The sequence below is a fragment of the Rattus rattus genome, chromosome 3, assembly GCF_011064425.1.
Source record: "Rattus rattus isolate New Zealand chromosome 3, Rrattus_CSIRO_v1, whole genome shotgun sequence".
Taxonomy (NCBI): domain Eukaryota; kingdom Metazoa; phylum Chordata; class Mammalia; order Rodentia; family Muridae; genus Rattus; species Rattus rattus.
This window is the reverse complement of record NC_046156.1, coordinates 172,192,365-172,220,134: the sequence shown is the minus strand read 5'-3', so window position 1 is coordinate 172,220,134 and position 27,770 is coordinate 172,192,365. Positions and strand designations below refer to the sequence as shown.

Here is a 27,770-nt window from a genome sequence, read left to right as displayed (position 1 = left end):
CACACCCCACACCCCACACACCCACCCACCCCCCACCACCCACACCCCACACCCCACACCCCACCACCACCCACCACCCACCCACCACCACACCACACCCCACACACCCCACACACCCCACCCACACCCACACACACCCACACCCCACACACCCCACACACCACACCCACCACCCACACACACACACACCACACCACACACACACACCCACACACACACCACACACACACCACACACCCCACCCACACACCCACACACACCCCACACACACACCACACACACACCCCACACCCACACACACACACACCCCACACACCCCATACCACACACCATACCACACACCATACCACACACCATACCACACACCCCACACACACCACCCCCCATACACACCACACACCACCCCCCACACGCACCACACACACCACACACACCACACACACCCACCATACACCACACACACCCACCACACACCCACCACACACACGTTTTTAAATATAATTAAAACATTTTTAAAGTCCTGAAGAAGCTAGAAAAAACACAACTCAAAATACTAAAGGTGGGACCGGAGAGATGGCTCAGAGGTTAAGAGCACTGACTGTTCTTCCAGGGATCCTGAGTTCAATTCCCAGCAGCCACATGGTGGCTCACAACCATCTGTAATGGGATCTGATGCCCTCTTCTGGTGTGTCTGAACAGCTACAGTGTACTCATATATAATAAATACATCTTGTAAAAGATAATGAAGGCCATGCATGACAGCGTCAGAGGTGACAGTGATTTGAAATGGGAAAAGTTAAAGCATTTGCCATCTTCAGTCTTCACTACAGCAATGAGATAAACACGAGAGAAAAGGCTTCAACTAGGAAAGGGTAACGACTGTTCCCTATTTGTGGAAGACATGATCCTAAATGGAAAACACCCTCAAGAATCCCGCAGAAGACTGTCAGCTGAGCAGTGGGACATAAACTTCCTGCATGGCTTCAGCCCTGGTTAGGTTTCTATTGAGACAAAAAACACTGACCGAGAGCAACCCAGGAAGGGAAGGCTTGATTTCACGTTACCATCCACAGCTGCTCACAAAGCGAAGTCAGGGTAGAAGTCCGGCCCTTGGAGGCAGGAAGTAAAGCAGAGAGCACGGAGGAAAGCTGCCCCCTAGCTTGCTCCTTATAACTCACAACCTTCATACACAACCCAGGACCATCTGCACAGCTCACCCACAGTGAGCTGGCCCCCCCACAGCAACCATCACTCAAGAAAATTCTCCACAGCCTGGAGACAATTCCCTAATCGGGATTCCTTTTCCCAGATGTTTCTAGGTTTGTCTTAAGTTGACAAAAAACCCAACCATCCCACTTTCCTTTTCCCCCTTTCTTTCTTTTGTTTTTTTGGAGACAGGCTACACACTCCCCCAACATCCCCATCCCCCTGCTAACTGTCTTGGCGCTTGCCACTAGAGCAGGCTGGCTTTAAACTCGCAGAGATCCTCCTGCCTCTGCCTCTGCCTCTGAGTACTGGGATTAAAGACAGGCTCCACCACAGCCAGCCTCAAACAGCTAGCATACAGCCAAGGCAGGCCTTCATCTCTCATCTTCGGCCTTTACCTCCTAAGTGCTAAGCCTCCAGTCCTCAGTACCATAGATGGCAAAAATAAAAAAAATAAAATAAAATAAAATAAAATAAAACCAGCATGTTTTTCAAAGTATCAATAATGCATTTACTTGTTAAGAAACAGAAAAAACATTCATAACAGCTTAAAATATACCTAGGAATAAGTCTAAGCGGTGAGGTGAGAGACTCTTACACTGAAAACTTTAAGACACTGAAGAAAGAATGTGAAGGAACTAGAACTAGCAGATGGGAGACCCCCTCCCCCATTGACAAAATTGGCAGAATATTCTGGAATGACCATATTACTTGTATTAGGGTCTATAAGAATAGAGCACATGTACACATACCTGTGTGCATTTTTTAGGTCAGGTTTAAAATGGCAACAGCTAAATCATACCAGAGATGCTGAGAGCCTGATAGACAGTTGATCCTTGAGGCTGAATGCCTCAGCAGTCAGTTCTGTCATAGCTGTTCTGGCAGGATGAGGGAAGTGATAACCAGCAGCTTCTGATGGCTCCTGAAGCCCAGAAGTCTCCCGAGAGCCACTGGTCTGGTGGCCAGGTTGGAAGCCTAGGAACCCTGGTTCTGCCGTGAGCGAGCGAGCAGTGGCAGCAGCAGGGCGAATCAACTCTAGGCGAATTGGGAGGCCATACCATCACAGATGGACACCATCCCCCTTCTGCCACACCCCCTTTACCTAGGCTGCTAATGAAAGGTGCGGTCCGCCCGCCCCCATCCAGGTGGTCTTCTCCACCAATCAAGACAGTCAGGTGAGGCTCCCTAGTCAGGTGATTCTAATTTTCGGCAAGTTGACATTAAATCAACTGTATATAACATTACTGAAAGTGACCCAGAAATTCAATGCATTCCTCATCAAAATTCTGACATTCTTCTTAAAAAAAAAGTCATAAAAATTCATTTTCATAAAAGATCTCAAAGAGCCCAAAATAACCCAAGGAATCCGGAGGAGAAAGAGAAAGAGGTGTGACACCTGATCTCTTCATCACAGAGATGCAACAAAACCAGCATGCTACAGCCACAAAAATAAACACATGGACCGATGGGATAGAGGAAAGGAACCAAAATATCCCATTTAGCTACAGCCACCTGAGTTTTGACAAAGGTTTTTAAAAACATACATTGTCAGGAAAAAAACCAAAAAACAAAAACCCCAGTTTTGTCAATAAATGGTACTGAAAAAATGACTATCTGTATGTAGAAGAATAAAATTACAGCCCAATTATTTATCCTGAAGAAAAATCCAATCAAAATGAATCAGACATTGATTAAAGACCCAAACTCTGAAGCTGCTAGAGGACAACACAGGCAGAGCACTAAGAAACGGCACAAGAAGGACGTCCTCAAAGGACTCTGATACTTCTGGAAATAACACCAAGAATTGGCAAGTGGAGGGCCGGAGAGATGGCTCTGTGGTTAAGAGCTGCTCTTCCAGAGAACCTGGGTTCGATTCCCAGCACCCACACGGCAGCTCACGGCCATCGGCACCTCCAGCTCCAGAGGAGCCGTCATTCTATCCTGGCCTCCATCTCCAGCACCCGGCATGCAAGTGGTACACAGATACTCAGGCAGGGAAAACACTTAGCTAGGATTCTGAAATAAGAAGGTTCGGTAGAGGCTGCAGTGAAGAGGCAGCCTACAGGATGGGAGAAAATGTTTGCCACCTTTGCATCTGGCAGGCGACATAAAACAAAAACCCACCCGGTAAGTTTGAAGAGAAGAAATGCAAATGACCAGTAAGTACGTGAAAAAGAAGTTCAACCTCCCTAGACATCAGGAAGTGCAAATTAAAGCCCCAGTACAAATGACTACCACAGAAAACAAATGCAGGCGAGGATGTGGAGAAAGAGAAGCCTTTATTCACTGGTGGTGGTAATCTAGACAGTGTGGGATCTGGTGCAGAGCTTTCTCATCAGACTGAAAACAGAAGCACCATAGAACGTAGGTGCACAACTCCTGTGTACAAACCCAATGGAGTGGAAGCCATAATGGGAAATCCCACATGCATGTTCACTGATATATATACATACATACACACACATACATACATACATACATACATACATTAAAACCAATGGGGAAGAATAGGGGTATGGACATGTGGAAAGTACAATCAATGACATATACACATAAAAATGTCATAGCAAACTCGGGCAGTGTGGTGCATGCCTTTGATCCCAGCACTCAGGAGGCAGAGGCAGACAGATTGGTAAGTTCAACGCCAACATGGTCTATAAAGTGAGTTCCAGGACAGCCAGGGCTACACAGAGAAACCCTGTCTCAGAAAACAAAACAAACACAAACAAACAAAATAAAAAGAAAATGTCTCAACAAAACTCTTTTTTTTTTCAATATATAAATCTTCCATTGTCTCCAAAGAGCCCACATTGTCCTTGTGATCAGGATCTTGTTTCTGGAGCTAGGAAACTGAGGTCTCACTCATCAGCCTGCTGCACGCACGGTTCCCTTCTCAGACACAGATGCCATCCAAACTTCCTGACATCCTTGTTTTTAACTGTTGTGGCTTGCTCAATCAGAATTTGAAACAAGTTCGATATCATTTCCTTCAAGGATTAATTCATCCTTCTGGCCTCGAGACACAGAACAAGCAGCACCTGTCCTCATCTGAGCCCTGCGGATGAATTTTTCACCCAAGAAATTTCGGATTCCAACCACAGACCTGTTCTCCTGAATAACGACGTTGATAGGGAAGGGAGCACACACAGACCTCATCTTGTAACGGAAGCCCAGTGTCACGCCCTTGATCGTGTTCTGAACATGAGTGCAGACGGTTCTGACAGTGGCCAGTTCTTCCTGTTACCCCACCACTTGTCGACACGGAGCCTTTTCTTTTCCTTTCCAAGAAGACTCAGCGCTACACTGATGTGATTGAAGCCCCTCCTCAGAGTTCCCCTGGGGCCCTTCACAGTGACTGGCGCTCCTGCAGAGGGATGCCGACATTTTCTGGAATGTCCGCTGTCCGATTGCTGAGAATGGTCTCCATTCTCTCAGTAGATGGGGCAAAGAGCAACCAGACCCATTCTTATGTAAGACAACCCCAAAACCAGTTTGCAATGGTAAAAATGAAAACAAATCAATATGCCTAGAAAATAACAGAAGAAATCCTTCTCACATCTCTATCTGGGGATGAACATTTTTAGTTCTGGTTGGTGGCCAGCCAAGAGTTGAAGATAAATTGTTTCCCATTTCCTGAGTTAGGCCCGCGTATTTCAGGGAAGCAGATCTGAGCTTCTTTCCGACCTGCGCACTGACGAGGAGGAGCAGCTGCTTCTCCTGCTAAGCGCACTAGGTGAGCATTTTCCTGTGCGGGTGAGCGTGTAGCACTGTACCCAGCAGGTGTGTTCTGAGCACAGATTTGGGGACTTGGCAGCAAGCTCGATGGGCTCAGATCTGGGCTACAATATGTTACCCACTCTTGCTTTCTTAGCAATAAAGCTGTTCGAGTACAGATTAAATTCTAATCAAAATACCATGAGATACTCGGATTGCTTTGATACTTAAACTTGAACACATGACGAGTGTTGGCTGTGACTTGGGCTCAAGCCAAGTGACAAATGAGAAATTCTTTCTGTTGGATATGAAGTGTTGCTTTCATAAATTACTGTATATGAGAAGCAACCAGAGCATGAGAAAAAATACTTCAAAACTTAAAATATAGTTGAAATGTAAATCAAGAGATCATTTAATTAATTCGCTATATAAAGTCCAGGATTTATCCATTGTAAGTTTATTTCTTAGAAATGTAGATAACTTAGTAGACAACGGTACTGGCACCCAGCCTAGCGAGTTAAGCCCTAGAATCCACATTGTGGAAGGAGGGAACTGACTTGCATACTTTTCCTCTGATATCCACATGTGCTATCCCACATGTGTGCTCGCTCACACACACACACATCTGCGTGCACACACAAGGGCATGCAAACCATAAAGGGAAAGAATGAAGACTGGAAAAGGGGTAGACAATGGCTGTCTTTTCTGGTTTTTGTGATAAGGGCGCTGAAGACCAGGCTAACCTTGAACTCATAGAGATGCACCTGCCTCTGCCTCCCAAATGCTGCGAGGAAAGGCGTGAGCTACCACTGTCTGGGAACATAACGATTCTAGTGAGAAATGAAGTCCAAAGGCAAGGCAAGGCAAGGCGTCATGACACTTTCAGTGGAAATTCTAAAGTAAGGCTTAGGGGTGAATTAAAAGCATGTCTGTAGAGTCACCATCTTGAAATAACAGGAAATTACAAAGAGCAAGTAATTAAAAAATTACCTAAGGTTGCAGTTGACTGTTTTAAGGCATGCAGACATTGCAGAGACTTTCCTCGGTAGTGTCGCCTTTTTTTTTTTTTTCAGATTTATTTATTTATTATATATACATACACTGTAGCTGTCATCAGACACACCAGAAGAGGGCATCAGATCTCATTACAGATGGTTGTGAGCAACCATGTGGTTGCTGGGATTTGAACTCAGGACCTCTGGAAGAGCAGTCAGTGCTCTTAGCCGCTGAGCCATCTCTCCAGCCCCGGTAGTGTCATCTTTTGATTCTTTTGTTTTCTTTAAATACAATGGTTGTCATCCACCGCTATTCTGTAGGTAACCTCGTCTCACCTCCTACATGGATCCACACCCAGGAAGTTAATCTTACCAGTAAAATTACCATCTGCCACCTTCTACAAACTGAGGACCAAGCCTTCAATACATAAACCTTTGGAGAATATTTAAGATAGAAATCATGAAGCTGATGGGGGCGATTTTTAAGGTGGGACTGGGAAGAGAAGAGGGTGGTGGGATGCAAGTGAATAAAAAAAGTAAATTATGGGGAAAAAGTGTGTGCGTGTGTGTGTGGTGTGCACCTCCCATTTCTCAGCATCATTGGGTAACTTTTATACCTGTTGCTTCTCAGGCTTCGTCTGAGGTCTAGTTTGATGTGGAGTAGAAAGGCTTCTGACTTTCTCCAACCCACCAAGCTCCTTCAGCACTAGAGACTCTCCTAGAATCTACTTTCTGCTTACACGGTCAATTAGAATTAAATATATTCCATTGTGTACTCTGTGGTAACTTTCTGTTTCTACTAAAAGATGCAAATCTATTTACCAGTGTTTTCATAGCGCATAGAAGGCACTCAGCAGATCCTTGCCAACGTGAGATGTGCGAAATTTAAGAATGACAAACCTAGCATCACTACCAAGTTGTCTTCAGGACAAACCATTGGAACATAAGGAAGAGCAAGCTCAGGTCTTAGCTGAGGACAGTGCTGAATGTAGTCTCTTTTCAATACCAAGGCGTCTCTGCACTCTTTCCTATTGTCAGTCTGTCTCGCACTGCACACGCACTCTTAGAATTCTGTCTGTCTCTCCGATGCATCTTCCCTGCACTCCATCCGGGCTATTCTCGTCACACATTGCTTCTCCTAGTCATGGAGACCTGGGACCCCTGATCTAAGTTCTTCTCACTTTAGTTCTCCACTAAGTCCTGTCTCTGTGACAAAGCACACTTTGGGGAGGTGTGGCTGGCAGCTGAAAGCCATTAGAGAAAATAAACAAAGTAGTCTAAGTGGCAGCCAGTGCTGGCCTGCAGCTCTGAGCATCCCCAACCCTATTCAGACTCCTTCCGGTCTTGATCCTGGCAAGCCAGGCCCTTTCCTGCTCCTCGCCAGCTTCTCAAAAACTCACTTCTTTGCCACTTCCTGAGAGATTTCCATCCCTGTCTCGGTTCCACCTCACATGCAATCCTGCCTTTTGCTTTCCTCCTCTTTGAGATCACTATCTTTAAGTTATAACTTACAACATGGAGACCTACTAGTTTTCCATCTTGCTTTCTTCAGTACTGACTTTTTTTTCCTCACAAAACTCATTTTCTCCCATCATACCTTAACCGCAGGCAGCCTCTGGGGTCCCTCCTTGGCTCCACACTACTCTTCCTCTATAGCACGAGTGCAGATGACTTGGAAACACCACTTGGCCCAGGCTTCCCCATCTCAAAGGGGAGGATACATGTGTATCCTCTTCCTTGTGACATCACCCAAATGTCCACAGGTACAAACTTTGGACATGTTGAACGTTGGACTGTCGTTTGAACTGGAGGAACTTGCTATCTTTGTTTTGATGTCTCCCATTCAGACAACTGTCTAGTTATTTCTTTACTTTCTAACCCTGTATGTGGCCCTGGCAGTCTTTCCCTTTGACAGCACAACACACAGGGCCAGTGGCTATCTCTGAGACTTAAATGTTCTTCTCCCGACACCATTCGCTCTGCATGTAGCAAAGTGAGCTTTCATTCTCCCCAGTTCCAGGCCAGGACTCTACTCCGTTAATTACTGTGACACATAAACGGTCAAGGTGTATTGCTATAGAAGCTGTGTACATCCTCATAACGCACATCCTGTTTGCGAGAGTTTATTGTCTTGAAGGCTACTTTCCCTGGGGCTAGGATGGCAGAGCGTGATGCCCTGGCCAGGCCTTATTTTCTTAGCCTCGTCTTTTGATATTGAACTCCATACACACCCATTCCTCTATCAATGCGCTGGTTCCAGTCAAAGGCAGAATTCATCTCCCACGTACAGCGAACACTAACGGTCCACCTGTATGAACCACACAAGAACGTTAGGGATGTAAGCTTTCATGTAACATGCTAAGATGTTTTATTTGTGAAGCTTTGTTTTACACTGTTGCAGTAACACATGGCTTCCATCTATGTCTTCTGATCTCAAATATAACACTTTAAAAAAAAAACAAGTTTTAGTTCTCTATTATCAAAGTTTAAAAAAATAGAATACAGTAAAAATACATTTCACATTCTCCAATTATCTAACAGTATGGTACATACCACAGAAAAATCTGGGAAAAGAGATGTTTTTTGGAAAAAAAGCAAAATTGCAATTTAGTCATTAAGTAGCCTACATTTACAGCTTTGTCAAGAGACCGAAGAAAGACTTTTCAAGATGGAGCTTCCTTGTTCTGATCTGGGAGGAGCCCAGCGCTGCCCTTTAGGAAGGACTGAGCTAGTGGACAGCATGCCGGTGTCACATCACCTCACTGTCATCATCATAAGAAGTGCTTTAAGATCTCTAAAATGGTACATTGGTGACTGAATTTCTTGAAATTATGTGCACCATACTGAGTATGGATTAATTGCGATACTGAGTATGGATTAAGTCCTTACTAAAGGGCTTTCCTACTGCATCAGATTCCCCAAAGGTAAACTGTGAATGGACTGCTTAAGCTAATGGAGAATAAGTGATTTCTCAGACCCCCCCACCCCCACGTATCCATATATATTTTAAAACTATGGAATGTAGGATTTGTTTTATGATGATGCTTTTCTTTGTGTTGTTTCAAGATCTAAATTTGATAAAGTTTAGCTTAAATTGATAAACTTAGCTGCCATTTCATAGTGAAAGTGCGACTTTCCAGTTGAATAAACGAAGTCTGCTTCCAAGGCTGTGACAGAGTCAACGGTGACTGAGAAAAGTTCCAATTGAAAGTGCCATCCCCCAGAAAGCACAACACGTGTAAACAGTACTTGTAAACCACAGCCCCGAATCCACTTACTCTCTGCAGCAATTAGCAACCCAGACATCCACCTGTCTCTGTCTGCAAGTGCTGGGATCCAGTTGTATGCTTGGCATTTGCAGCTCCAATGCAAAGGGACAAGTAACACGACTATTTCCTGAAAACTGGACCTCGTTCACGACATGATTTCTATAGCACCTCTTTCCTAGTTATATAAGCATTAGTGGAGCTGGAGATCTCTTGAACCTATAATTCATCTGAGAAACAGACAAAAACCAAAAGATAACTGTAGCCCTCCATTTAAAATGAACTGTTTTCTTAAAAACTCAAGAAAAAAAAAACCCTGTTACTTTATAAGCACATTTTGCAAGCAAGACAATAAAGACAGATGGAGACCCAAATGTGTGAGAAAGTTGATTTTCTTTTAGATGAGGTTTTACTGTCATCTTGAACTGGGCTCAAATGATCCTCCTGCCTCAGCCTCCTGAGAGTTGGGAGTTCAGGTGCTCATCATCATAGCTAGACAACTGGAGACTGGGCACTTAGTGGCTACTTCTATCATAGGAATAGTAGATTTAAAGATAATAGTTATAATCTATGTGCCTCAGGTTTTCTCAAGTGCCTGTGTGAGGGAACACATAGCACGCTTAAAAGTTGTTGGAAGTTCAGTGTCTGAGATGGGACACTGGGTAATGGGGTTCCCTAACAATTATTTAATTAAAAAATTTCAAATAAGAAAAAGGGGGGGGCGCACAATGGCTTACAGCAGTTAAGCCACACATTATTGATATTTTCCAAAAGAAAAGGTTGTTTGATGGTGCTGTTCCACTATTAGAATGTTCCCCCCATGGTGGGAATTGAACCTGGGACCTCAGAAGACGGTTAGGCAGGTGCTTACACCACACTGCACATTTACACTGCTGACCTGATTCTCTGAGACAGGGTCTTGCTGAGCTGCTTGGGCTGTTTTTAAATGAGGTCCTTCTGCCTCAGGCTTCAGAGCAGAAAGGGTTTTATGAGCTATTCGCTAATACATTATACAAACAAATTTGGTTAGATCTATCTTATCAAATTGTCACTCAATTATTTTAAGGCAATTTCTCATAAAGGGCCAGTATATGTTTAGGAAAAGAAAGTCAAATTTAGTAAAAATCAATGTGCAATAAATATACTTTTACTGATAAAAGTTACACAGAACATTAAACGAACTAGCCAAAATCAAATAAGGCAAACAGCAAAAACTCCACCAGGTACGCTTTTTTGTTTTGTGCTTCCTTTATCCATGCTAGGCATACTACATGTTGGCATCACCAAAGATTATGATAGAGCAGGATATCAGAGGCTTCACACAGTGGAATTTTTGTGGAGAATTAGAGGAGGTTTAAATGCTGTCACACTTTAATCCCAGCACCAGGGAGACGGCACTGCATAGTCCGACCCCGTCTGTACAAACAAAAGCTTATTCATTGGTCTTGAAGACGCAAAGCCACCTGGGCCTAACACTAACGACCAGGGTTCCTTTGTGAAGCCAAAAGTGTGTGTGTGTGTGTTGGGGGACAGAAAATGCCAGTTCCTTCGTTTACTTCCTAAATTAACTCTGAGAAGATCGTTAGAGAAAACTCAGCTTCAGGGACTGAGGAGAGGATGGCTCACTCAGTGAGTACTTGTTCTACAGGCACGAGGTCCTGAGTTCAGATCCCCAGTACCCATCTAAGACCCAAGCTTGGCCAAACTCTACTTGTGTGCAGCACCTGCACCTAAACATGTAATAAGGAAACAAGGAGAGAAAAGTCAGCCTGACTTACCTGTGCTCATAAGACAAACCTGCTGAAATGTCACAGGCAAAGGAGTCAGTTAGCCACACTTAGCAGTAAACTATATGCTGTTTTTTCTCTAAAGGCTTCTTTAAAAAAGATTAAGTTCTAGGAAATTGTATGGACCTTTCTGCCACATATATTTCCATATGGGTATCTTTTAAAAGCTAGGTATTCTTTGTTGGAACAGTAAGATGGATTGAATATGTTAAAATACAGATTAATGTTATAGAACAAAGTGTTTTTGAAAAGTTCTCTATTAACGGGTGTCCCCTGTGTAGCCTCTGCTGGCTCTCCTTAGGCCCAATCATTTCTATATTAAATGTGTCTTCAATACAAGTCAGTGGGATTTACTATAGTAGTTAGTCAAGAAAGCAGATTAAGACTAACTTTGTAACCCATCTCCCCCTTATACTGCAAATTAATTTTCTATGCTTGACTACCAAAGCCACGACCTTTAGTATGGTTAACACCTAAAAAACGTCACTGAGAGACTGTCAACTTGTTACCTATGTAAGAATCACCATTTTCTCAGATTTGTGCTTGCATTACTAACAGCTTAGAAGTTATGGAAAAAATCCAACATTCCAATAAATGGCCAACAGTAAATAACCTGCCTCTGACGGAGGCAACAGATTTATTCAGGGCATTTGCTCCAATGCTGATTTTAATAGGTATGCGGTGGACGCCTTGAGTTCTGGCACATGGGAGGATGAGGTGGGAGACTGAATGTAGGTCAACCTGGGCTGCAAAGTTAGGTCCAGGCCCACACAGGCCACACACAGTGATACTGTGTCTCAGCAAACAAAGTGAAATCTGTTGTATTCCTAGGGAGACAAGATACTTTGGGAAAGCTCTTCTTTTCCATAGGATCCTTGGCGTAGTGCCTGGCACCCAGGCAAAGCGGTGCAGCACAGATTTCAATACTGAAGGTCCACACTGATGCTCTGCCCATCATCCTCGCCTACAGATTGGGAGTGCAACATTGTAGCACCTTGTGCGGAGGGACAGCCTCGGCAGACACGGAGCACTGCGAGTCGGCTTTACACTCGCAGTTTATGTAATACTCTCTAGGCTGGGCTGGTTAGCTGTAGGTGGTATTTTACCCTTATATAGATTGCTGCTTTGGACGTCATCTCAAGTCTAATTCTGACCTAAGCAAACTCCAGGGTAAATCCACTCGTTTCCTGTTTCCTCGTAAAGAATGCACAGGAAAGACCATGCAGTTAGCGGAGGAAAACAATCACAGCCTTCAAGAAGACGTTCTGAAAGATCCCACATAGGAAGTAGAGCTTGGAGGTATTTTCATAGTGTTTAATAGGAGTTCACAAAGAGGAATTCTGTGGCAGTCACTGCTCCTCACAAACTGAGTTATTTTCATTTACTTGCTGATTTCATAAAATTTAACATTTTAGAGGTCATTTTTTTCCAAAGTGATTTAAAAATCAGTACATATAATATCCTTCTCCCAATTTAGCTGAGGTATTTGTAGTAGCTAATCTATACGACAATTGTTCTGAAAACACGTATAAAACTTGTAGGCTACAAAATGAACATCCCAACTACTAAAATCACTCTTGGCATTAAAAAATAGTGTGTCAAAATGTAGTGTGTTTAACTAGAAAGTGTCACACTTATTTCAACTCTATTTTTAAAATAACATGGCGTCACTTTAAGAGAAATGCTGTTTTTCCAAAATAGCAGAATCGTTATCTTTCCCCATGGTTTAAAAAATAAGCATTACCATCATGACATCACTAGAAAGAAATGGAAGCATACAAGGAATAAACTATAGTTTCTTTTTATATCAAAATGTACTCTTGAAAATGTGTTTGGCACAGTGCTAAATCATATATAGTTAATACTAAATATTGCAGGATACAATAAAGCCCTGGAGTTGTTTACACCCTCTTATGGGAATGAAAATAATAGATAGCAATTATTCAGAAGTCAGCCTGTACAAACTGTATAAACAATATTTTATGTTTTGCTTTGAAAACCAATGATATAATAAATTTTACATAAAAGACTGCAAAGGAATATAAATGGATTTAAACAGATCTTTACAATAAGAAATTCAAATGGAAACAGACAAGTAACAAAGAGAAGTAAAAAAATTTATTGCAGTATTCGCTCCACCAGATGGCCTGGGGATCCCTTTTCTTGTACTGTTTTCAGGGTGACCTAATACAACAAAATCTACATTTACAAAAACTCCTTCTGCAGATAGGTCATAGATACTGCATGCTTTTTTTTCTCAACAGAATAAATTATATATCCAGGAATTCTGCCTGGAGCAAACAGTGCTTCCCTGGAAACTGGGCTAAGCTAAAGAAAGCCATCCGCTGCTAGGTTCAACTCCAAGAACACTTTATTAAGAACATTAACAGACTAATTTCCAACATTCACTTGTTTATTTTTTTAAACAGAAAGTTTTTTTTCCAAGATATAAACAATTTTGTTAAACTATAATACAGTGGGAGTAAAAACGAACCGAGAGACGTTTCTGCTGCACAACAGCGAAGGGAGCTCCCACAAAAATGTCTGCCCAACATTCCTTCCTTTGTTCCTGCATCCCAGGTTCCACTCTTCAAAAAACTCATTTTTTTTTTTTTTTTGCCAGAATGTTGATATTTCAAGTTTTTTTGCCTTTTAAAAAAATTCCTGTAAATTTGGCTGCATGTACAAATTCATTAGCTGGAAGTCCCATCCTTGGCGGCATACAGGGATCGTAAAGTCTGAACAACTTTATTAGTCAGCTTATTAGCACTCGTTAGAGCAATTTTTTTGTAAATAATGTCTGACTCTTTAATCGTGTCTACCCAAGGCACCAGTTTGCGGCCATCGCGGCGCTTGGCCTCCGTCCAGGAGCCGCTGTAGGAGCCTGCCATCCACTGAACACTGACGCCACTGCTGGTTCTCTGCACTACTCTTGCAATCTGTGGTCGGTCTTTGTACTTTGGACAGCAAATAGCGATGACATCCATGACGTCAACACTTTCATTCATCTGTGCTGCCAACTCCGTAGAGTCTGAATTTCGTTTTGACCTTCTCAATGACTAAAACATTGGGAGGGGGAAAAAAGACCAAGTGTTACACAAAAGAATTTTAGTGAAATTATTGTTTTTATTGCTTTTAATCCCTTGACGCCGGGAGTTGGGAATTCCCAGCACACTTCCATTGCCGGCAATGAGACGCACCGTGACCGCCAGCGCCAAGGGGTTAACATATACTTGTAAAACCATATAACTTTTAATTTGTACCCGTGTCTTTACTCTTGATATATAAAATTATTATATGTACATATAAACCATAAAGCTACATAAAACTTAGCAACAATAAAAAGGATAGCACACATTAATACAATCCAAAAAATTATTAACCCTTTATGCTGAATAAATCTCATTTCTGGTTTTTTATTATCTTTTATGTTAAACTTTCTACAAAAGGATGTATAAATGGTTAAGTAGAGAATCTCTATCTACAAAATGTCTTGTTTTATAAGTATTACATTACTTGGTGTACATTTATTAGACTGACACATATAAGCACATAAAATCATTTTACGTAATACGCTGGGAAATACGTTGACTCCTCCTCCGCCTCACCCCTGAAGTGCCTCCTCCTCTATCCTCCCCATCACTCTCCTCATCTTCTGTGTCTGCTGCTGGGTTATTTTTAGGGCTGCCTCCTCCAAGCAGCGAGGTAATTGCTTTGTTCCGAGCATTTGTGCTAGCCGACACCTCTCCTTCCTCCTCCTCTTCATCAGGGTCTAGATGTTCCATGAGAAGTTTAAACTAAAACAAGATTGAGAGTTTCCCGTAAGTATTTTAAACACCATCATCATATTCTTCAATGTTTTCTATGGTGGTGGTTTAGAGTTACTATGCAAATCAGGGATTGAGAAGTCTTCTGTACAGAGGCTGAATGGTCCCTCATGCAAGACAGCTCTCCACTGCTGTATGAAAGCATGCAGGCTGAACGTGGCCCTGTCATTACAATTTTAGGACAGTGGATCGATTTGGATCAAGACCCATAGTTGGCTGGAGGTGTGTCCAAGTCAACAAACATTCACGGAATATCGACAGGCCTTGGCCTCAGTGCTGGCGCTGAAGGCATATAGTTCCACAGTGAGGACTCTGCTGACTGAGGACACTTTCCTTTCTGCCTGGACCTTGCATTACAGCCCAGGTTGTTCTTGAGTTCACAGTCCTCCCACCTCAGGCTCCTATGTGCTGGGATTATAGGGTGCCTGCCACCAAGTCTAGATCTTTAGAGATGGTTTAAAAAAGGCATGCGACATACCCCCCACTCATGCACACACACACACACACACACACACACACACACACACACACACACACACACACACATGCATACAGCATCAAAGTATATGTGCAAGAAAAGCTAGGCGTGGCGGGGCACACCTTTAATCCAAGCACCCAGGATGCAGTGGCATGGGGAGTCTCTGGGTGTTCAAGGACAGCCAGGGCTACACGGAGGGACATTACTGAGAGAAGGGGGTGGTGGTGGTGGAGAATGACTATGGTATGAAGACAAGAAAAACAATTAGTTCCAGAAGGGAGAAGAAACGGCTCGGGTGGTGAAGAGGACGCCTGCCCCATGGGTTTAACTTGTAAGGATATAAGCCATGCACTCTGCTGAGTAATCTTTGTCTTTGGCTCAAATAACGAGTGGGCAGCTCCCAAAGACGACGTGCACTGTGGGTGCAATGGGAAGGCCGGCCCCACAGCCCTCGAAGCTTCTCAGTGCGGTACTCACGTCTAGGTACTGCCTTACAATGCTCCTCTTCACATCTTCCGTCAGTTTGGAGTTAGCCATGTCACTTCGCAGGAAGTCCAGTGTTTGTTTGGGATGAAAATGAACCCCTGTTTTCCGATTAATGGCTTTATCATACACTTTTGCAGATTCAGATGGAGAATATTTTTGAATTTTACTGTTTTGGAAATATAAAACCAGAATTTCAAAAAAGTTCAGGCACATACTTAAACTGATTCTAATTCTTTCTTATTTAGTAATAACTCAAGTTTCAAATCATACAGATTCCAACCAGTGAGAAGAAAAGGACAGAGCACTCTTTTGCTCTCACCAACTGGACTGACTGGAATGGAGACAAGACCCCTGGCTCTGAGGAAGGGCAGACCTGAGAATCCGGGTTAACAGTAAACGGTGTCATCTTATTGAAATCAGTTTCTCCGTCTTATTTACAGACTGTAACTATGGTGACACGGCAGCTTTCTTACAACCTATTCCGTTAACGGGTGTGCTGGCTGACTTTCAGTTCTCTTCTGTGGAAGGGACTTTTAACGTTTATTTGGGCGTGTCTATGGGTATGCGTGTTCACCTCCGCATGTGCGTGAAGCCGGAGGACAGTTTACAGGACAGTTCCTGCTTCTCGCTGTGGGGCCCTGGAAACTGGGCATGGTGTGACAGGCTTGGTTGCTTGCAAGCATCTTTATGTATCGAGTCACCTCACTGGTCTTGCTTCCTTTGTTTGACATTTGTTTATTTACTGCTATTTTGTGTATGTGTGTGCACATGCATGACCATGGTGCACTTGCGGCTGTCAGAGGGTAACTTGTGGGAGTCACTTCTGTCTTCCATCATGTTGGTTCTGGGGATGGGTCTCACAGTGTCAGGCTCAGAGGTAAGATCCACTTTATCCACCAAGCTACCTTAGCAGCCCCTAATTTTGACTCTTTGCTCATTGAATGTCTATATAACAGGCAGAAAAACTGCTTGTAATCCTGTTTTGAATTTTTTAGTGACTGATTAAAATTCTTTCCGACTCTTTATCAAGACACCAATACTTTATACTGTTTTAAATTACTCTAAATTATTTACATTTCTCTTAAAAATCTGGATCTCCAGGGCTTGCGGAGTTCAGGGTCACAACACTGTATACACAGCAAACACAAGGCTCTGGCCGCATCTCCAGCAGTTCATTAAGACAGTGGCTGGACTTTTAGCACTTCTAAGACAGCGACGGCTCTCACTACCCTGTGTAACCTCTTCAGGTGTATTCTCGTGTGATAAATGAGTTATGCCTGTCTTCCCCTTACTGGTATTAGGGATAGACCCCAGGGTTTTACACACACTAACCAAATACTCCTTCACAGAGCTATGTTTAACAGTTATAGCATTAAATGGCTCTTTACATGAAATCAACTGGGCTGGCTGGTTTGATGTCAACTTGACATAAGCTAGAGTCATTGGAAAGAAGACGGGAGCCTAAATGAGAAAATGCTTCCGTAAGACTAGTCTGTAGGCAAGACTTAAATATGGATTGACGTGGGAGGCCCAGCCCATTGTAACTGGAACCATTCCTGGGCTGGTGGTCCTGGGTCCTCTAAGAGAGCAGCCTGAGCAAGCCAGTCATGACCAGCAAGCCAGCAAGCAGCTTCTTCAATGATGAGCATCAAGGTGGAAGTGTGAGCCCAATAACACCCCTCCCCCAGTTGCTGTGGTCATGGTGTTTCATCACACAACAGTCACCTTAACAAGACACGCGCTCTACACGTGGCTTCTGACATCATCACTTATTTGACTTGGTGACTTAGAAAAGACTTTTAAAGTTTATATGTTATGTGTGTGTGGTGCCTGCAGAGGTCAGAAAAAGCTGCCAGACTTCCCATGGCTGGAGACACTTGTGGGAGGAGTAAGTGCTCTTCCCCCATCTTTTCAGCTCCCACTTAGTGATTTAAAAACAAAGCCAACCTCTCAGTGGGTAAAGTGCTCAGAGAGTCGCCATGGCTTCAGCATTCTTCATCTCTACTTCCTCCACAGTCTATGTTTACTCCTACTGCATGGCACTTCATCTTAACACTGTGATAGATTTTAAACTAGACTCACTCTCTAATAGAGCATTTTTATAGAGATCAATAAATTAGTAAGTCATTTAAGTCTGGAATGCATGAAGTGGAGAAGTATCTTTTTCCTTTCGTCTAGTGTTGTAAAAAAACCCAAAATAATTGTTTACGACAAAGGAATATGTAGTAATAAATGAGCCAAGTCTGACCCCGCTTTTTAGTGGTGCCTGTCTTGACCCTCTGAGCAGGGTAAGCTTTTCTCTCACTGCTTATGGAAACTCACCTGTCAGAAAATCCACAGAGATTCTTCAGGTGTTGCTTTAACATAAGAAGTAATAAAATACCCTGGGAAACATTTGCAAATTCAATCAAAGGGGCTGAATTTTCCGGCAAACATTTCATCACTGAATTTACGTCATCTTCTGAGTCTGAGTCTGACTCCGAATCTACCCGCTTTCGAGACTTCCGGGGCCTGCACACTTCTTCTTCACTCTCACTGGACTCGTTCTCTTTAGCAGGGGATGTTTTTCTCTCTTTCCTTTTGTCTTTTACCATAGACTGAAAGGAAACAGAAATTGTAAAAAACAAACAATAAAACCCAAATGCCACTAACAAATATCTTTCATCCAATAGCTGTAAGAAGTTTCCTTCACCGGATACTTCATAAGCCATTATTAGCAACTGGAGAAGTAAGCCTCAGGGAAGACTTCGTCCTAAGACTAAATCACACAAAACACTCACCTGCCTCCCTCACCCAAACAAGCATCTATGACACTGAAAGGAGAGTGACTTTCTCCTAGGCTAGCAATGAGACGGCTTAGTCACAAATTACTTTGGCACATATGCAGGCCACTGTGGATACAAGCAACGCTTATTATTGATGTGAGGCAGTAAGGGGCTTAAACACCCCAAGGTTCCACCAAACTACCCCCTCAGGAGTTTTTAGCAAGCTACCATACAACTTTTTTCACATTATTAAACCCAGTTTGTTTTTACTTCCTAAATTTTCTTTGAAAGAGCTTATTTATGGTGGTGGGGGTCATGCAGAGAACCAAATTACAAAAGCAGTTATGCGAAATTTTAACTCTCTCCTTTGTTTTTCTCCCTTTGTACTTCTCTTTCTCCCTCCAAAATTTAATACTGAGAAGTAACAGGAGACACATTTCTAAGAACGTCCTAAAAAAAGTACGCTAGAGAGAGAGAGAGTTAGAATTGCTAGATCTAATTGGATTAGCAGACATAAACAAATATTTCATTCAAGTTTTAAAGAACATGCTCTGTTTAGTATTATTATACCAGGTATTCTCATAATTAATTTATTCCTACGTATGAGTCATGACAGAAAAGACTGACTTTTCTGTCTTGACTACATGCAGGCTCCCTTAGGACGCGTCTATGGAACGGTAAGGATGTCAGTGGGCGAGTCTTCCACTCCTCTGACACAGTAGGCAGATGGCCAGCACATCCCGCTATGTTCACGTGCAGTCTTATAACAGCAGCAAAAAGTAGCAGAATAGCTAAGAACTCTAACGGGCTCACGTGGATACATGAGCCAACGACAACACTTAGTGCTTAAAGTGAGAGGGGGACAGTGGGCTAGCCTGATCCACCACAGCACACGTCAACTACCTAGAAACAGGACGGTTTTAGATCTCAATAGAAACGAAACAGCAACCCACTCTTCCGAATTTCAGAAAGTTCTCTGAAGAGAGGATAATGAAAAACGAAACAGTAAAAGGAGCAGCCTGCACTTGGGCAGATGCGTTTAGAAAGAGCTGGAGTGGTGGCACACGCCTTGAATTCCAGCACTGGTAGGCAGAGCAGGTGGATCTCTGGAGTCTGAAGCCAACTGGGTCTACAGAGTGAGTTTCAGAACAGCCAGGCCTACACAGAGAAACCCTGTCTTGAAAGAAAAAAGCCAAAGCCCAAACCAAAGCAAACCAAAGGGCTCACCACCATGTGTGACTTACCTCCTTGAATGACTGCAATAGGTTACTACCGGAAACAGAAAGCGTGATGTCTATGTGGTGCATTATAAACAGTGGTTCTTCCTGAGTCTGGTATGGAAAACAGGCTAGATTGTCTGCTATGTACAAGAGCATAGTCACTTCTGTTTTCTGCAAATTTTAAAAGAAGGTACACATGCTTAGTGGTAAGATAGAAACCCACCTAAAGAGCTTTTAGAAAACTATCACAAGGCTTTTCACCTCATCAATAGTGGAGAGAGAGAGAGAGAGAGAGAGAGAGACAGACAGACAGACAGACAGACAGACAGAGGTGTACAAAGGAGGAAGACAAAGGAATAAGCAAGGAGGCAGAAATAAAGCGAGTTGAACCACTTTAGAAGATTTTATGACTTACACCATGCTACCTCAAGAAAGAAGAGGTGAAGTTAATTATAATTAACTCCTTTTTCTTATAGATTATGTGTGACCTTTAGATAGACACACACTGTATCACAAAGTATACATATGAAAACATAATTAGCCATTGCCTTCTAAAAGTTTAACACATACACAATTAATTTTTAGCCTCCAAAAAAAGTATCTGTAACACACTACGAATATGTGGATTTACCCAGCCGTAATCATGGACTGATAAACATCATTTTCCAGCGCTAGGGCAGCAGAGACAGGAGGATCTCTGTGACTTTGAGACCAGCCTGCTGTATGTAGTAAATTCTGGAACACCTAGAGCTACATAGTGAGACCCTGTCTCAAAAAACAAAATCCAACCAACCCCCAAACTATGAAATACACAAAATGCAAGAGAAATTATGGTTGACATTGGTTGTAGGTTTTAAAAAGAACCTTAAACAGAAACTCAGTCATGGAGACATTGGGCCATGCTTGTGACCCTAGCATGAGGGAGGCTGAGGGGTTAACTTGAGTTAGTTAAGGGGTTCAAGACGAGCTTAGGCAACACAGTGAGACATATGCCATAAATAAATAACTAAATAAGTAAAATGGAAGGCATGTTGATTTTTGAGAATTTAAAGAAAAACAATCACAAAAGGCTAAGCTTACCTACTTTATGTAGGTAACTTTATTGTAACTTGAAACTCAAATTTTTTTCTTTCTCTTTTTAAAAATCATCATCATTACCTGTGCATACATGGTGTGTAAGGGGCAGGTGTGTGGTTAGATGACAGAGTGGCACTGAGCCTCCTCCTGCCTCTAGAGTGGTTCTAGGAATTTGACTCAGGTTGCCAGTCTTGCATGGCAACAGCTTTACCCTCTGAGTCACCTGGCTAGCTTTTTTCTTTTTTAGATTTGTTTTACTTTAGGTGAATGGGTATTTTATGCGTGTGAATACAGTGTGTGCCTGGCTCATTGGACCCCCTAGACCTGGACGTGTGGATGATTGTGAGCTGCTATGTGGGTGATGGGTACTGAACTCAGGTCCTCTGTAAGAAGAATAAGGGCTCTTAACTGCTCAAGACATCTCTCCAGCCCCATTTCCTCTTGCTTAACTATGCTTGTGCTGATATCTGGGCTAGCCAGTTATGTAGCACAAACCTTTATTCCCAGAACTCCAAAGCATCACAGTGAGTTCCAGGACAGCCAATCTTACATAGTGAGATCGTTTCTCAAAAACCAAAGACTTGGGGCTGGGGGATTTAGCTCAGTGGTAGAGCCCTAGGAAGCGCAAGGCCCTGGGTTGGTCCCCAACTCCGAAAAAAGAACCAAAAAAAAAAAAAAAAAAACCAAAGACTTTTGGACCTAATGCAAAGGCTCTCTCTACCCTTCTAGCGCCTGTCACATTAAGACAGCTTAGCTGCCTGTTGTTTTCTGCTCAAATCCTAAAGAAATGGTCACTGAATGTTAAAAACAACAACAACAACAAAACCCCACAACCTAAAACTAGTTATTTAAAAGTATGTTATTTTCTTCTATTTACCATCTCTGCATCCAAATATCAAACAACGTACAGTAACAGTAACATAAAAGCTCATAAGACAGATAAAATAAATTCACTATTAATTTGAGACTCTGTTTTTGAAAAGTGAATTGTTTTATTTTCACTTTCTTTTTAAAAAGATCTATTTTTATGTGTGAGACTTTTTTGCGCTCATAGGTATGCCCACTATGTGCATGCCTGAAGCGCATCAGAAGAGGGTATCTGAGTCCCCAGAACTGGGTGGCTGTCAGTAGCCACATAGGTGCTGGGAACTGAACCCAGATCTTCCTCAAAAGCTTCAAGTACTCTTAACCACTGGGCCATCTCTCCAGCTCCTCAATCTTCTTTTAAAGTTGTATAGCCCTGTCTAAATGTTACAGCGAGGAAACGCAGAATATACCTGCCAACATCCATCCTCTCTCCCTTCTCTGACTTTGATCTTTGATTGCCCCAAGAAAAAGTCACTAAGTGGACCAGGCTAGCCTTGAACTTATGCTGATGACCCTGTGCCCAAAGCCTGAGATTACAGGTATGAGCTGCTATACCCAGCTTACCTGTCAGTTTTAAGGTTGTAATTCATATGCTATTTTGTTTCTAAAAGTGAAAATGTTCAGAACTAGGAAATCAAAGTCCTAATTGCTCCCTCTTCTCAAAATCAAACTCTTTAAGTAACAACCTAGATTCTTCTTTCTCTGTCTGAATTAGCAACAGTCACGTTATTTTGTTGGATCCTCAGGGCAAAAGTATTCCAGTTAGTCACTGTTTATTCTCAGTCTCCGTTCATCCCTTCCCAACACTTCCTCTGTGTTTTCCTGCTGGTTCCTTCCTCTCCACTGTGGCCGTAACAGATCACTTCCCTATACCATGTGCTGTAAACACTGTGACAAACCTTCCTTCCTAAACGCTCTCCGCATTGCTCTCCACATTCTGTTTACACATGTCCCACAGTCCTCCAGTGCTTACAGCCGCTCCTGTGGTCTAGGCACTGTGCTCAGGAGGACCCCTGGTTCAGACAAATGGTGTTCTGCCCGGTCTCCCGTCCTCCCCTGCTTTATGTCTTAGACTTAATGCACGGCATCTCTTTAGGCCTAGTGTGGCTTGTTCCTTTTCCGACAGCTTGTGTTGGCAGTCAGAATAAAGTTGCTTATTATGAGAGCTGGATTTCCAGTTCTAAAGACTGTGATAAGAGAGTCAATTATCAGAGATTATGCATGGAAATCAGACAGGAATGAACCCCAGCAGAGACATGGCCTGGAGAAATACAAATAGAAACCACATTCAGTATATGCTAGCCACATATTTCCTTCTTTGTATTTTGTCTTCTACACTGGAAATAAGCCCTTGAAGGCCACAGCACTACGTCACCCCATCGTCAGCCTTGGCAGTGCCCTGCACAGTAAAAGCTAAGGATGACAGTGAGGGTGATGGGGAAAATGTCAGGCGTTTCTGAAACACAGACTTGGCACATTTATTTGCTATGTCACATAAAAAAAAATTTCATGCAGTATTTTAAAGAGAATGGATGTAAGGTATCTATGCTTTGGTAATTATAATTTTGATTTAGTATAAAAACTCTGCCAAGTGATTAAAATGAGAAAAAAGTATACACTGCTCATTTCCAAGCTGCTACCCACAGACAGGCTAGTCTGCTCTGTGTGTGGAGGTAGGCGTTATTACTACTTTATCTGCTAACTTCTTATACAACGACTGGTACCATAATAGGCACTAAAGAAGGTGTTATTTAAAGAAATGAATGAATAAAAGACAAAATCCCTAAAGAATAGGATTTTTTTTTCCTGCTTTCTTGGCTAGTGGTCTTGGCCAGTACAATGTGTGTCAACATGTAATTACATAAAAATGTTAATTTCCTTCATAAAGAAAATCAACATCAAAAACTCAGCAGCTGAAAATGTGTATTACTACTAAGCCAGATGGTGGTGTGCAGGTCTCTAATCCTAGCATTTAGGAGGTAGAGCAGGCCGATCTCCAGGTTGAGTTCAGGTCTACATAGTGAGTTCCAGGACAACCAGGGATACATGGAGAAACCCTGCCTCCAAAAACTAAACCAAACCAATAAAAAAAATCCTGCATTATTCTCCAACAATACTTGATTTCCTATAGAATTAAAGAAATAATCTTATTTGTGTGTGTATAAATGCATGTACATATGGAATCTATTCCCAAAGAGATAGTTTAAATGATGCAGCCGACTTTTGCTTACAGAAGCTGTTACTGAGGAGGGGAGATGGCTTGGGAGACAGAGGAGCTTGTTCCCTCTTTGGGATCCACACGGTGGAAGGAGAGTTGTCCTTTGATCCCCACACCCACAAAAACCCCACCATAAAATAAATAAATATAAAAATGCAAGAAAATATAAGAAAAAAGCAAAATAACAGTGATAACATTTCCAAGATATTCAGTATAGAGATACAATCATATTTTATTCCTCAATACATTTGCTCATGTAAAATGCCCTTTTGATTGCGATCATAAACTTTATAAGTTACTTAGTAGAAATTAAGGAAACACAATTAATATAGTCAATGACATTTATCAAAATGGTAAGATTTAGGTCATGACTCCTTTAGCCATACAGTTTCTAGAATATTTATTTTTTGACAATAATAAAGTTTATGCTTACTGCTGTGTCATCAAAGAGGTTGAGTAAAGAAATAAGAAAGGCGCGTCTGTGTTGGCGGTTCCCACGGATCATGGAGTAAAGGTGTGAGCACAAAGCACTGGAGGACTCGTCTTGTCTGAAACCCCTTACGGGATCTTTTAGGCACGTGTTGATCGCCTGCTGTACCTGGTAGGACATCTTCATACCAGCCACGGCTTTCATCTGAAATTAATAAAGGCCACTTTTGCATTAGGGACAGAGGACTTAATAGTGATGTATGCCCTGCACACTACATCTAAGGCTAACTTCATTATTTGGTTTTCCTTATTCAAAATAATAAAAACCACAGAGCAGAGTCCTGCAATAGTAAGAGCATCTGTTGCAACTCCAACATTTTACACATACAAATGACCAATGTCTACGGTCACTGCTAGCCAAGGCTACACTAGTGTCTGCAGTACATGCTTCCTGATTTGTAATTTACTGTGCTTTCTGAACTGTCATCCTGGCACAATCTTATAATTAATTGCAAACTTGTTTGTAAATTAAGAAAAATATTAAGGAAATCGCTCTAAAATAAAGACCTATGGGAAGTAGTTGTTTACTAGAGCAATACACTCAGGTGATCTACTAAGTACTTACATGGATGAATCCAGCGTACTTTTTGTCTATTTCCACAAGCTGCTGATCAGCCTTGTTCCGCATAGCAGGTTCTGGATCTGTGCCCATGGCAATTAAGTAGGGAACACACTGAAAAAAAAAAGGAGGGGGGGTGTTTTGAGACATGCAGTGAGAATACATTTCAACAGATGTCAAGATTATATATCAGAGGTATAAAACCTTTCTTTGACTTAATGTAAAGCAAGGAGACAACAGCAATAATATGATCCTGAGGGCTGTTAGTGAGGTGGCTCAGCGGTTAAGAGCACTGATTGCTCTTCCAGAGGTCCTGAGTTCCAATCCCAGAAACCACATGGTGACTCACAACCATCTGTAATGGGATCTGATGCCCTCTTCTGGTGTGTCTGAAGACAGCCACAGTGTACTTACATATAACAAAATAAATAAATCTTTAAAAATAAAAACTCAAGGCAAAAGACAAACAAAAATAAAACAAACAACAACAACAACAAAAAACCCAGATCCACTGAGATGTAAACAATTTCAACGCATTCTCTGAATGCTCCCTGGTTAAGGTTGTCAATGGAGACTGTGATACAGGGGTCAGTGAGGTGGGGTCAGTGAGGTGGCTCTGCTGTCAACCCTGAGGACTCTGAGATTAACCAGAACCCATATGGTGGAAACAGAATACCGAGTTCTGCAAGCTGCCCTGTCTGACACACCCATACCCTCACATTCTCCTCACCCACACTCCCTTAACCCACTGAGCCATCCCATGGGCCTGTCTCTGAGTAAGTTAAAACAAGGCCAAAGTCTCAATATACTATTATATGTTCTGAAGTGATTTTAGCAGTTCTGAGTGACAAAAGCAGACTAAACATTTGTCTAGGTGTTGTTTTATGTTTTATGAATGTATGCATTTAGATATTTATTTAAAAATATTAGAAAAAAATCATGTTCTCACATATTAGTGTGCATTAGAACATGCTTTGCGGAAGAGAAGGAGCCAACAGTCTCTGGCAGTTTCCTAGTCCCTGACCATCTGACAGTGGTTACTATACCAGGAGAGAAAGCCAGTGCTCATGGGCACTTAACATTCTACGACATTACTCATCTTTCCTCTTCCTTTTTCTAATTGTGATGCTCGGATCAAATACATGACTTGAATATACGAATCTCCTAGGGAAGCATTCTATTACTGAGGTGCAAACCTGGCCCCTTACTCTATTATCCCAACTGCACTGCAAGGCTGAACATGCTCTACCACTGAGGGCACTGCCAGTTTAAAACCAACCATGCAACGGAGACAGCAGAATTTACTTTTGGTGATAGAACGAAGCTTCACCCTCTTTAGCTTATTCTTACTCTCTCCTATTTATGTCTGTTGACATTACACACTGCTGGCTGTTGGGGAATCCGAGAAAAAGTGAATTAAAATGGAATTTTACTGATACTAGTGAGAAAAAAGTACATTTTATACTGTTAGAGACTTGGAGTTTAGCAGAAACAACATTATAAATATATAGGTATTTTGCAGCAATGGCAACATAACAGATTATTCAGTGTTTACATTCTTAAGAGTTCAAGGCAACTCAGGGTGCCACGACAGGAGGATACTCATGAGTTGAGGACAGCGGGCGATGCTATGAGACTTAACAAAAGGAAGAAGAAAGAAAGGAGGGGAGGAAGAAGAGCAGTCGCAGTAGTTCAGGACAGAGACTTTATTACATGGATAGAGTGACTGATGCTCTCATCGCTGTCAGCTGCTCCGGCTGCCAGTGAGCGCCCTTGTCCTGAGCCTCGCCTACCTGAACCGGATGAATGAGGCCTTGGTTTAGCGTCAGGGCGATGACATTCAGGGCGAAGTGGCGCACACTTGACTGGGTGTGAAAGAAGGCCTCCAGCACCTGCTTGAGGTAAAGCTGCATGATGGAGCTGCTCATCCCTGAAGACACATCTCCCATTTCTTTCAAGTCTTCCTGTTTTGCAACTTTCTTCCCTACAAAGGAGAGAAGAGAAAACACACGCTAATTTAAGATCATATTCACTTTGCTCACTACTCTGAGCCTACAATTCAAACCCACGAATGGCAGGGCTCACACTCAAGCTTAAGTGGTTTCCTCAACTGCGTCAGAGGCTCTTTGAAAACTCAGTAAGAACTGTGATTCCTTTGCCTGTTAACGCCTGATAGCTACGATTTTATAACTGCTTTAGAGGTAACCAAGTACCATCACCCTCTGTAGGACGTGAGGAATGTTACCTCTCTCAACTACACTGCCAAGTAACAGCCACACGTTCACTTACAGTCTCTGTCTGCTTGCTGCATTCGTGTATCTTCTTCTTGTAGGTAAGTCTGGAGGTTTTTTAACACTTGTATTTTTAAATTCACTGAGGAGTTCTTATCAGATAAAATACTATTATACAGATTCTTCACTTCTTGCTCAAACATTAGACTCGGATGCTGTATAAAGGCAAATCCTAAGAAAAAGGGAAATATGTTGTTATATATTCCTACTAAAGGTAAGTATAACACAATGAAAATGTCAAATTATACAAAGATCTCCTTATTTCAAAACTTTAAAACTTAAAATGACTGGAAGAATATGCGGGTGGCCTTACCTAGAGAAGCAATACAGCAGGTACTTCTTTCCCCATGAATTAAAAACAAGAAATTGCATTTCAAAGGAGAATTTCACACAAGAGGAAACCTTGAGGAGGGAGCAGGGCCTAGTGGCTAGGGGAGTGGATTAGGAGTCAGGAGTCTCGGGTTCTATTCCTGGCTCCACCACTGACTTGTAGTGTGACCTTGGGTGAGTCACACAATCTCTCTT

The 27,770-nt window shown here is 42.4% G+C and overlaps 1 protein-coding gene and 1 pseudogene across 1 annotated transcript in view; both read right to left on the bottom strand.

Moving 5' to 3' along the window:
- Positions 1-3,921: 3,921 nt before the first annotated feature.
- Positions 3,922-4,945, bottom strand: LOC116895623 (annotated as a pseudogene).
- Positions 4,946-12,753: 7,808 nt separating this feature from the next.
- The window catches only part of Nipbl (NIPBL cohesin loading factor), a 163,759-nt gene continuing 148,742 nt past the window's right edge, over positions 12,754-27,770 (bottom strand). The window contains exons 39-47 of the mRNA XM_032898802.1: positions 27,244-27,417; positions 26,748-26,938; positions 24,961-25,068; positions 24,340-24,540; positions 19,769-19,915; positions 18,082-18,356; positions 15,751-15,925; positions 14,577-14,765; positions 12,754-14,027 (exon numbers count right to left, since the gene is read on the bottom strand). Coding sequence (XP_032754693.1) covers positions 13,662-14,027; positions 14,577-14,765; positions 15,751-15,925; positions 18,082-18,356; positions 19,769-19,915; positions 24,340-24,540; positions 24,961-25,068; positions 26,748-26,938; positions 27,244-27,417 — 1,826 coding nt within the window. The 3' untranslated portion in view covers positions 12,754-13,661. The remainder of the gene's footprint in view (positions 14,028-14,576; positions 14,766-15,750; positions 15,926-18,081; positions 18,357-19,768; positions 19,916-24,339; positions 24,541-24,960; positions 25,069-26,747; positions 26,939-27,243; positions 27,418-27,770) is intronic.